General features: G+C 34.2%; 1 protein-coding gene and 1 long non-coding RNA gene across 2 annotated transcripts; both read right to left on the bottom strand.

Annotated features, from left to right (window-relative positions):
• Positions 1 to 257: 257 nt before the first annotated feature.
• On the bottom strand, positions 258 to 595 carry LOC136972572 (uncharacterized). Its single transcript, XR_010880357.1, has 2 exons — positions 427 to 595; positions 258 to 349 (listed from the first exon to the last, which is right to left on the bottom strand). It is a non-coding gene; the product is annotated as an uncharacterized lncRNA (long non-coding RNA).
• Positions 596 to 5,065: 4,470 nt separating this feature from the next.
• Positions 5,066 to 5,887, bottom strand: LOC136972570 (protein FAM200C-like). Its single transcript, XM_067267146.1, has one exon. It carries the CDS (start codon positions 5,885 to 5,887, stop codon positions 5,066 to 5,068), a length of 822 nt encoding a protein of 273 aa, XP_067123247.1.
• Positions 5,888 to 12,336: the final 6,449 nt, after the last annotated feature.

The raw sequence follows: 12,336 nt of genomic DNA, 5'->3' as shown, positions 1-12,336 counted from the left end.
GCTCCACTGGTACACGGCTTGGAGTAAACGCCATTCACTGACGGATTCGTATATCCCTCGAGACACCAGTCTATCAATTGTTGCAATTTTACAAGACATAAAGTCGTCTGTTGTAAATATTCTTTGTCCGAATTCGTCGAAAGCTCGCCAGCAATAATAAGTTATGACTAGATCACCGATCATACGTGCGAAATCGTGGATCGAACAGACGGTACGAACATTTATTTGCTGAATGATAAATGATCTGCATTTCAGTCGTAAATTCTCTAACTCGTATCTTAAACTCAGATGATACAGATCGAAAGCGCGTGTAATACAGGTCAATCCGGGATCGTCCGTCCGTACGTAGCTGTTTAAAATATATAAATTAGAATTTATGATAATGTATTGAAATTAATTGAAATGTAAGTATTGTGAAAAACTTACGTAACGAAGTGTTTGAGGGTCTCTATTGGATGTGGCATAAACAGTATTTTCGAATTTTCGAAATGTGTAATGAGAAGTTCCAAATGCCTGTTCAGGACTCTTTTTAACTGAACTTCTGGTATAAGAATTTCTTCGTTTTTTCCGTTTTTGATTCTTATCTCACTGGAAGTAAACCTAAACGACAAAAAAGGTATTTATTATTACTTTTGAACAAACATCTCTGTTGTACGTTAGTTGTAGTATTTCCTACAATGGTGTATGAACAATAAATGTATGACTAGTATTTTAAATACTTTGTATGATAGTTCAGAATAGATGATATTTGATTGTTTATAAATATTAACACTAATGTCAAAGTGACCTTTTATTAATGTAAAGATTTTTGTGTATGTGTATGGTTTTTACGGAGTATGCTTTCGTTAAATAAATGTATCTTCGATACGTCTTCTACCATTTGTGGTCTAGAATTGAAATGTAATTTTAAGAAAGACAAACTTGTCCGTACAGTTTTCGTTATAGAAAATTTTAAAAATCCAGGATTCTCGCGGAATTATTTTGTAATTCTTCACGAAGAATAATAGATTTTTCTGTAACCTATCATAGTCTGAATCCATGTGTATAGGTCATTGCAGCGGCGGCCTCAATGATTGCGAGGCTTTGGGCAGCAGATCTTTGAGAGGCCCTTTTCCTTTGTGCAAAGTATGTGAATTGAATATAGATATTTTTGATGATTGACGAGAAATAGAAAAGTTAAAACTAAAAATTTATTTATTTATATTAAAAGATTCATAAAAGTTTAGTCATAAAGACGACAAATTACTAATGATAATGAACTAAAGTACATAAATACCTTAAAAGATATAAGCAGGGATTTAAAAATGATGTTCGCGGCTTATAACTAATAGCTAAGGATAAAATAAAAAGTGTAAATATCAAGTTTTTTCTACTCGAATTGTTGCGCGAGGCCCCTGCAAGAGCGAGGCCCCGGGCGATTGCCCTGCTCGCCACCTCCTAAGCCCGCCACTGGATCATTGTATACTGTACTGTTATAACTGATAATGTTAGTCCCAAACTGCGATTTCCTGGAATTTTCCATTATTTTGTTATCCAAGTCTGAAGCGTGAATGTTAAATATTATGCTAACAATATTTATCAATCAGCATCCATTTGAAAAGTGATTAAACAAATTCGTTAAGGAGAAAGCTAAAGACTTTTTGACGACCTGGAAATAACTTACAAAACTCTAATTTTACAAAAAATGAACAATTACATGTTACTTTTAGAAACAGATGATAAAAAATGTAAGTTTTTGTAAACACTTATTCTGAACATGATTTCTCCTGCTTTATAGACAGATAAATTACAGACCAGTGGAATAAGTGAAATTCTCTGTAGTGTCATTTGGTAATGTGAAACTACCTGATAATTGAAAAATAACGTTTAAAAAGTGCTGTTTTAACACGTATCGGATCTATTGTTTTAAATAAAACACTATTTTCATTGTGTTTAAAATGTCTATTAATAAATATGCCTCTTTAAAACACAATTAAAAATAAACGTTGAAATATCTTAATTATTAATAAAATATATTATTAAAAATATTTGAATCTTATTCATCTTTGTACAAAATGTAATTAACTAATTCATTCATTCAACTGCCTTAAACAAATAAATTACCACTTTTACTTCTTAGAACTCAACGTCCCACCTACTAGTTGATGGAACTGAGGAATACGCGATTTACAGGTCGAGGAAGACTGAACTATCCGAATTAAATGTTGTAGAAAAAAAGTGAATATTAAAAATCATTTCTATATTGAAAAGTAAACAACGCCTATTAACTCAAACTTTTCTAAGCCTAACCTATTCTAATAATTTAGTTGCTAATATTTATGGTAATTTATTAGAATAGGTTAGGTTTAGAAAACGTGCGTCTCCGCTGTTTCGTCGCTTCTGTATGCTGCAGAGAGGAGCAGCCATTTTGTATACCTCGGGTAACGTTAACCAAAAAGTAAAAATTATTACGTGAAACTATAAATTTACTTACATTCGTTTTGAACTTCTTCACTTTTTCCGATGTTCGGTTATTACCGACGCCGACTCCCTAATACTATTTGATGTTCTTTTCTTGTTTCTATTCCCATTTTTATCAGTTTCTCGGATATCTTCGTTTTTTTTACGTTTCGCCGCATGTTCTTTCTTCTTACTTTTTGTAACAGGAGCAGCAGGCACAGTCTCGGGTTCTTCTCATAATGGTATTCTCTCATTTCCAGGATATATCTTAATTAAACGTTGCACACAAAAATGTAAAAACGTTCTCCGGGTTTTTACGGCGGCTAATTATGGTATTTTGTATACATAATGGAGTACATGTACGAATCTGATAATGTTTTCCGTGTAGTGTTTTGGTAGATTCTTCTTGTTTTTAAGTATCCCCATAATATTTCGATGTTTTTAATATGAACCCCTGTTTTTGGGTTCACGAGATTCTCCGAGTGATTAACTGTCTTATCAACAATTTCTATTTTCTCCAAGTCGTCAATATGGTTGTATCCTTTTCATTCATCGGTCAAAACTGTGCTGCCGGAATTTACAAATTTAGAAATGAAACAATTAAGCGTCGTTTCCGATCTATCGTTCACTTGACATATGAAACAACGTTTATCTTCGCGGCATATTCCGCCTACTACGCATTTCTTGCTTTTGAGTTTACGCCCTTTTTCGGATTTGCGCTTACAGATTACAGTCTCGTGTATTTCGACGGTTTCATTCGGACCACCAATTTTAAACGATATGATATTATGCAAAGCGCTAGCATCACAAATTAAACATGGTTCGACCAGTCGACAGCAACTTTGTTTCAATTCCGGCGGCATTAGCTGAGATAGTTGTGGCGCAATTCAATGACAGATAATGCCATATAAATGAAAATATGCTACTCCAGGGAAATTTACCGAATTTACCTTCAAAGTACCAGCAAATGCTAAAGTGTTCTGCCAGCATTTTTTGACATCTCATTGCACAAGATTTTCTATCATTTCGATAAACGACTTGCAAGGTTTCGAAAATTTCGAGCATACGACGACAACATGCTGAAATCCTAGTTTGACTGCGAAGTTGAACACTATAAATCCTGGGTTTGAAACTCAATTCAGAGTCCTTACATTCTAGAAGACGATAAAAATGAAGGTAAATCCATCCTGAACAAAATTCTTCTGAGTTAATGTCGAAATTACTCATTTGTAAAAAATTATTACAAAGAATATCAAACGAAATAAAAAGTATTTTAAGTTTTCATAAAATAAATTCGAATTATATTAATCGAAAACGAAATTATCGAAACAAGTTACATCGAACCAACACTTTCGCCGCAAACCCTCCTATAACGCCTCCTTCGTCGATTTAATCGTATTAATTTGCATATCGCGTCGCGTCGCAAGCGTCACTCGGTAACCTGGTACAAGATTACCGGAAGAACCGACATCTTCGATACCTACGGTAAAATTAACCAAAATTTCTATAAAAATACAGTAAGAGTACGTTCATTTGACGCGAACATATGAGATGAAATAATCACAAATAACAGACGGAAAATCAACTTATGTCATTTATCAAGCTTCCTTTCTTAAGCTCATCGTAATACTACGGAAGCAGTACATCATCGCTTTCTCTCTTTAATTTTTTAGACTGATACGATAGTCAATAGCAAAACACAGAATGATTTCGGTCCCATGCATGTAGAAACGCTATAAACAGAAAACAATACAACCACTTACTGATTCTGCACCTCTCGAACTGCCATTTTTTAGCTTCGTTTCCGTACTGGACTCGTCGAAGAACGGAGGCAACATGCGATTAGAAGTAGAAATGAATCATCGCGGTAATTGGCTGCAGATGCCACATGACTTTGACGTCACCGACTCTCGCTTTCTCTCCCGCAGAAACATTTAATTTTTTAATTGCATTATTTGTGTATTCTGTATATCCGACATTAAAACTGGCTTTATACATGTATTTATTGTGATCTCACATATACGTATCTAAGAAATTAGCATGTGACTACGAAGACCATTACGTGCTTACCAGTAATAGCATGATGTTGATGTCACAAAGTTGAAAATTTCACAATCAATTACAAGCCTTTAGAACAGTGGTTCTTAACTTTGCTGGAGGTACCGAACCCCATCAGTTTCATATGAGCATTCACCGAACCCCTTTTAATTGGAAAAATAAAATACAATTTTTCAAATTCAAAACACACGTATATATTTTATTGGTCCACAAAATAAACAAAACCATTATATCAATAGAACAAAACATTACGAACAAAGAACAAAACATTAAGAACAAAGAACAAAATTTAAAATCAGTGTGACTGCTGCTGTTGCCTTTTAGACACCAGTTCGGAAATGCGAGACTTTACCTTGGAAAGTGCCACTCGCATGTCATTTTCGCAACTAAGTCTGTTCATTTTCTTCGTTTTAATGTCCAGCATCCTCGAAAAGGATTGCTCGCAAAGATATGTTGTCACAAACGGTATCAAAATCTACAGAGCTTTCTTCGCAATAGCAGAGTACGTTACTATTTGGTGGCACCAAAACGATGAGAGCGTTGTTGTTTTGAAGAGTTGCTGTTGAACCTAGCTCTGCTGAATTTCAATGATTTCATTCAGGTATGTATCATTGACATCTGTTTTCTCAACATCAAACGTAAACGGCTGCCTCACCCATGCTGGATATAACTCTCTTGAAGGGAAGTACCCTTCAAGAGACTTTGCAAGTTCGTCTAAGTGCATGGAAATTGCGTGCTTCAGTTCTCCCGATACAGAAATATCTCCGATTCCAGGCACATCATAATTCTTATTTATACATTCGTCTAGCAGGGTATAGTTTGCAATATTACCGTTTTCTATTCGTCGTTTCCACAACGGTAGCTTTTTTTGAAACGCCTTCAGGGCTTCTTCCGCTTCGATGATGTTGACACCACCGCCCTGCATCTGTTGATTCAGATGATTAAGAACTGCGAAGACATCAGTCATGTACGCAAGCATGAAAATAAATTCAGAATTTTTGAAGCAATCTGCATGACCATGTTGGTGCTCTTGCAAAAACAGGGCTAATTCCTCACGTAGGGCAAAAACACGATTTAGAACCTGTCCCCGGGATAACCACCGAACGTTTGAATGGTACAGAAGTACCTCGAATTCAGACCCCATTTCTTTACACAACTCCTTGAAGATGCGGTGCCTCAGAGCACTATTTCGCACATAGTTCACGCATTCCACTACAATTTTTAAGACTTCTGCCAGTTTTGGAGGCATGGTTTTTGTTGCCAACGCATGAATGTGTAGAATACAATGTGTAACAACGATGTGTGATGCATCGGCTTTCACTAGCGCACCAAAACCAGACTTTCTTCCCAGCATGGCTGGAGCTCCGTCCGAACAAACTGCAGAAACCATATCCCACGAAAGATTATTTTCTTTGAAGAAGTCATCCACAAGTTTCTTTACATCGGCTGCCTTAGTTGTTGTTGTAAGAGGCTTACATAATAAAAAGAGCTTCCTTAATAACGTCGTCTTTCACATAGCGCACAAATACTGCAAGCTGACTTAGACTGGAAACGTCTGTAGTTTTGTCGAGTTGAAAGCTGAATTTTGCCGGGCTTGAAATCAGATCTGCAACTTCTTGGGCCAAGATATCTTTGCTTATATCGTCTATTCTGTCACTGATGGTGTCATTTGATAGAGGAATTTGGGATAACTGAACTCCAGCCACTTTTCCCAGCATGATATTCGTCATCTTTAACACGGCTGGTTTTATGAGTTTTTCACCAATATTGTGTGGTTTGCCCTGCTTTGCGATAAGGTAAGCGACTTCGTACGATGCTGTAAGGATCGGTTTATCGATGGGTACAAAGCCGAGCAGGGCCGGATTTACATAACGGCATTTGGGGCCTGTGCCCAGAACCCCCACAAAACTAAAAAAAAATTATGTTTAAACATAATTTTTTTTCTATTACCGCGACAGCCTAGTGTGGCCTAATCATGAGGGCAACAGGCAGAGAAACTAAACCCGGGAAAAAGTCTATGAAACATCGGAAAATTTCGGGAAAAAATTTCACATAGGTATTTTTCAGTTAAATTAAAATAATTAGTTTTACACAAGAAAATATATGTATGTTTACAATAACCCTATTTTAAAATGAAATTTACAACTTCCTTGTTCAAATCTAATTGAAAGTACAGTATTTTGTGTAAATTTTGTAAATCATCAAATTTGCCTACTCTTAAAGGGGGGGGCCCAACGAATTTGTGCCCAGGGCCCCTGGATTGGTAAATCCGGCCCTGAAGCCGAAAACAGGCAGACTACCCTTTTCATCAAATCTGGCCCTCTTCACCTTGAATTCAGCGAGTGTTGTATTTTTGTAATTTCCATGAAGATTAAAGAAGTGTTCTCTTAGTTTTGCCGGTGCTAGACTAGAATTGCTCAACTTGGCATTGCAAATCATGCAACAAGGACGCTGACTCCCATCACGTTCCGTTTTACATGTGAATCCATATTGTACATATTCGTCCGACACTTTCTTTTTTTGCTCGACATAGTATGAAGGGATTAAAATATTAAAAAAGAAATCACACGACGTACAATCACGACAGTCACAATTCGAATACTGAGCGCACCAAATTTCTTGCAGCATAGAAAGGCCAAGCGATGTCGCGTGATCACCCGCAGCCAATGATAGCCGAGTGGGGCGTGTCATCACGAACGTATGAGTCGGGTGTGTGCTTGACCGTCTTGCAGGTCGTTTATACGTGTATTCGATTGGGACCTCTTCACTTCGTTTCAGTTAGAGATAGTAGAATAGGGTAAGGAAGTTAGTTTCCCAATAGAACACACGTTATGTAGCATTAGTTTTCGAAACCAATACAGTTTCTACGTCACGATGACGTCAGGTGGTTGACCTCCGCCGAACCCCTGAGACTGACTCGCCGAACCCCAGGGGTTCGGTCGAACCCAGGTTAAGAACCACTGCTTTAGAATTTACATTGTGTACCGCGTGACCGGTGGTGTGTTCTGGGCACGTCAGTTTCGTACTCAGGTGGTTGTTGTATCGAGACTCGTTGGAATAAATGTCGTTTTCATTTACAATATAATTTAGTAATTTGTTATATTGTCAGATAAAAAAATGATTGCTTGTTAATAAACTACAAATGTATTGTAAAATAAACAGGTCAAATAACAAAATCGACTGGATTCAAGTGTCAAAACCAATGAAAAAATGCTGCGTAACAATATTTATTTAAAAACAACATTTTCTGTATATTCATATTCAATATGTAATGTACTGTACGTCATCGTCTTATGTCTTGACGTAATAATACAATTATTAAACAAAAACAATTGATATCCAAAGAAAAACCTATAAAATATATTTAAAAAAAGTATATATTTGTAGATTTGATATGTGATTGAACGTTTATTGCATAACTGGAAACAGAACGGCTTTTCTCTAGTGTGAATCCTTCTACGATTTTCAAAGTGTGTGACATCCAAAAGAATTCTTTGTCACAATTTCCACAGAGAAACTTCCTGCTTTTCGAAATTTGATTTGTGAAATCTACGAAATACAAAATATTAAAGTTGAATGTTAACGTACGAAATAATTCGTTTATGTTAATTATTAAAATGAATACAGAAAAAGTTACTTCTGCACATCTTGGAAGTAATTACTTCACAACATATTAAAAAATAAATGTAAATTTAATAAAAAAAATAAAGGGGATTTGAAACAAACAACTCACAGCTTACTCTACAAAAAAAAAAATACTAAAAAATAGTTTATAACAATTTCTTCGCTTTCTGTTGTCAAATATTGTTCAACGTTTATTCGTCAAAACAATATTTAATAAATTGTTTTATATATTCACTACATTATCGAATAAAATAAAATTAAAAAACATATCGTACGTAAATCCAATAACAAACGAATATTTATTATCATGGCAACCTTTCAATTCAATGTTATCGTTTTCGGCATTTACCGTTCATCAAACGAAACTTCATTTTTCACTTCCTAATTAAAAATGTTTACATTTAGCCTTCTCATAATGCACCAATCTTTAATTTTCACGCTAAACGAAGGAAGTAAAACGTTCCTCACCATTTTGTCCGTTACAAATTTGAAATAAAAGTGACGCTACCCGAAACTTAAATACAGGGTGATTATAATTAAAGTTGCCCTACTCAGACCTGTATAGAGCCCGTTCTCTTTCATGTATTTTGATGAAACTTAGTATATACCTTGTATGGACTGTGGAAAAATGGAGAATGCAAAAATATAATCAGTTAAAATTTCTTCCGCTAAATGAAAAAATGGCGCATGAAGAACAAGAAACAGAAAATGGAAACACGCAAAAAGTTTTTATTCACGACATTTGTTCAATTTGCAATGCATTTGCTTCAATAACTTGTTCGAAGCGCTTTACAGTGTGTTTAACAGTAGACTCCATAGGTTTCTTGAGGAATTGCAGCAATATGGCGTGTTATGCTTGCTTTCAATTCGGGCAGATATCGTATGCATCTTATACAGACACGATCTTTCAGATATCCCCACAACCATGCAGACTCTGTACGGATTCTAACTTTCTTAGTACTAATTTTATTCAACTTCTTTAAATTATCCTACTATTTAATTAATAACAATAACTACTAATATAAAAGAAGAGTGGGCATGAAACGTTGTTATGAGTCTGATGATATTTACGTATGTAATCTGAAAGTGGAATGTGAGACTGTATATAACTAATATGATTCTTATAATTGTTGATTATAGTTATTATATTAAAGTATTTTTTCCTGACGATATAAAATTTAAAAATACATAAATTACTAATATATAAGCTGTTATCTGTGTGTGAATTTTTCATAACATCTGCAATTTTTGTCTAATCCAGCTGAATGTTTGGTAATATTCTTTTCGTGTTCTGATGGAAAGTATAGGATACTTATTTTACGAAAATATTAGTTATACAATAAACATTTTATCTATTTAGGATCGGAGATCGCAGTATTGTCGCGACTGTGAAAGTCAGTGATCACTTCACGTTCACGGTCGACGAAAGAATTTTTCTTCAGTTGCATTTTTACATATTTTCATAAACGGCGTATTTCAAACTTTCTTAATTAAATTTAAACTTTAGAAATGATAGCGGCATCGATTTACTTTCTTGAAAAACCTTTCTATAATGACCACTTGACGTTCTATTATCGAATCGAAAGTTACATCGTAACCAGTCCGTTATTTAAAAGTGTTATCGCCCGTATAATTAACGAAATTACGTAAATGTGAGTAGTAAAAATTTTTACCTGTTTAAAGTTATATGTTGAAAGTTAGGAAGAAAACAAAGAATAAAAGTAGAACAAAAGAAAGTTAGACACTAAATTGTTAAAATTTATATCAGTTAGTGAAAATTGAGAATAAACGATAATATTGTAATATCGTAAATTAATTAATGAAAATTTGTATGTAAAGTATACCATAAATAATGATTAAAATGTAATTATATATACACATTTACAATTATAAAGAAACACAACTAAAGAGGAACCAGCACGTCCAAAATACATTTTCGCATATACAGTCATACCTGTTTTTGTGCAAAGGATAGGGACCGCATAAGAGAAAATGCATAAAAAATATCGCGCGAAACTTCACGAGTAGCTATAAAAAATAGTTTTCGCAACACAATTTAAAAAATTTTTTATGCGGTCCCTATTCACCGCATAAAAAAAGTCTCACGTAGAAAATAACTCGAAACCGTACGAAAGAACTAGGAATTGTTTTTTTAACTCCTTGGGCGTTTTTCTGCAACAACTAATAGGGGAAAAATTCTCTAAGAATTTTAGTTTTTATATTAATTAATTATTTTCACTTATATACGAATCTAACCTTAAAAAGTTAAAAATAATCGTTAAATAATGATTTTATTTGATAAATATAGCTGCAGGAAGTGTTATTTCATTTAACAAGACGTGAAATATCACACCTGCAGTCTAAAGCTGAAGGGGAGCTAACTTACCGCATCTGTTTAAATATAACATAATATTTATGGTTTTTATGCTATTAAAATAAGAGGGGACCGAAATAAACGTATGAGAAAAAAAATTTTCTGAATAAAAAAATAAAAAACCTGCTGATGTCATAGAAAACAACCAATAGAGTTTTTAAAAATTTTACAGGAGTCAATTATGTTCCAATTTGATTGAAATTGTCATATACCGCACAAATAAAAATCGCACAGAAAAAGACCTCACAAAAACAGGTTTGACTGTATTTCGTATACGTGTAAGCGGGAATAAATTGATATCTATATCATTGGCGTGATATGACAATTTTCAAAACGAACTAGACGTACAAAATCAATTTTTCAAACATAAGAATTATTATAACATTTGGCAGTAAATTTCTTTATTTGCTTAATATTGAGTCATTAAATTTTACTTTCTCATCTCCCCTATATACAGGATGGCTTTAAAGTTCAAGTGCCGGTTAAAAAGTTTATAACTTGATTAGTATTGGTGATATAGAAAACATGTAAAAAGTATTAGAAAACTTATTATATGCAGTTTTAGACAAAACTATTTAATAATGGACCAACTCTTCTCAGACTTTATAGATTCTCATTTTCGTATTTCCAATACATTCTCTATACTAAATACCGAAATTGAAATGTGGATATCGAATAGCTCTTACATTTAGACAAAAATTCTAGTCAACCTTTCATATTTATAGTCCTCATCAACAAAAGAACGTAATTATCATTCAATTATAAACTTTCTCGATAATCGTACAATTGTAAATAATAAATTTTGAATTATACCAACTCAACTGTTGACAATTTACCTTTACAGATAAAAAAATTACGTTGATAAGCACTTTTCATATTTAAATTCAACTTCATTGGGTTTACAAAAGACAATTTGAAATCCGTTATCCAGTTCACGTACACAGACATTTTGCGGAAATTTTACAGTGATGCAGTGATACAAATTTAACTTTATATTATATTCTCGTATAGATTTCACTTTATTCCAGAGAAAAACTTTCGACTTCAAAAATATAAATCAACCAAAAAGTAAATATTATCCATAAGGTTTCTGTCAACGGTTAGAAATTTGTCTTCGAATATCCTGGCATCTGTTCCTTCTCCGCTTACAAAGAAACTCAGATAAGGTGAAAACACGACATAGGGTTGGACATATTCAGCGAGACTAAAGAAAGCAAATAATCGAATTGACCAATGTTTTTCTAGATACAACTTTGTTTCCAGATCGGCTATTCCATCTGGATGGCAAACGGTGTCAAACGAAAAATGCCCGTTGTCCAAAGAGTTAATATACGCGTATACGTACACTGGAATAGGTTTGCATAGTTTCAGCGGAAATCGAAGAGCCGTGACGTAACAATCTTCCCTCACAACAACTTCGCTGCTAAAAAACGTGAAACGTTTCATCTCTCGTTTTGTGACTATAGAAGGATCTGCAAGGTTTTTGTACGAAAACAAGTTACGATAATTTATACTGTTTCTGGTATTTGTTTCTCGACTGAAGTAACTCGGATAAAAAGAATAATCACCAGTCATAAAAGTATGCCAAATATGAGCCTTTTCTGCCCCGGTTAACAAGTTCAGTGCATAAACACAAGATTGCAATTCGTGTTCATTCATGGCAAGAAATCTGATTTTTCCAATAAACGACTCCATAACATTTCTTATTGCATTCCTCCTCGATTCTTCATTCATCGAATGAAAGTTGTCTGCACCCAATTTTCTTTGAACTTCTTCCTCGCTCCAATGATACACGGCTTGGAGTAAACGCAATTCTGTGACAGATTCGTATATTTTTCGAG

Source organism: Centruroides vittatus, unplaced genomic scaffold, assembly GCF_030686945.1.
Source record: "Centruroides vittatus isolate TY-2023 unplaced genomic scaffold, ASM3068694v2 contig_2975, whole genome shotgun sequence".
Lineage (NCBI taxonomy): Eukaryota > Metazoa > Arthropoda > Arachnida > Scorpiones > Buthidae > Centruroides > Centruroides vittatus.
Note: the sequence above shows the minus strand (reverse complement) of the source record. Positions and strands in the feature narration are given on the sequence as shown.

Bases quoted from the DNA above. Each gene is read 5' to 3' on its own strand.
- LOC136972570 (XM_067267146.1), bottom strand. From the start codon at position 5,887: ATGGTTTCTGCAGTTTGTTCGGACGGAGCTCCAGCCATGCTGGGAAGA.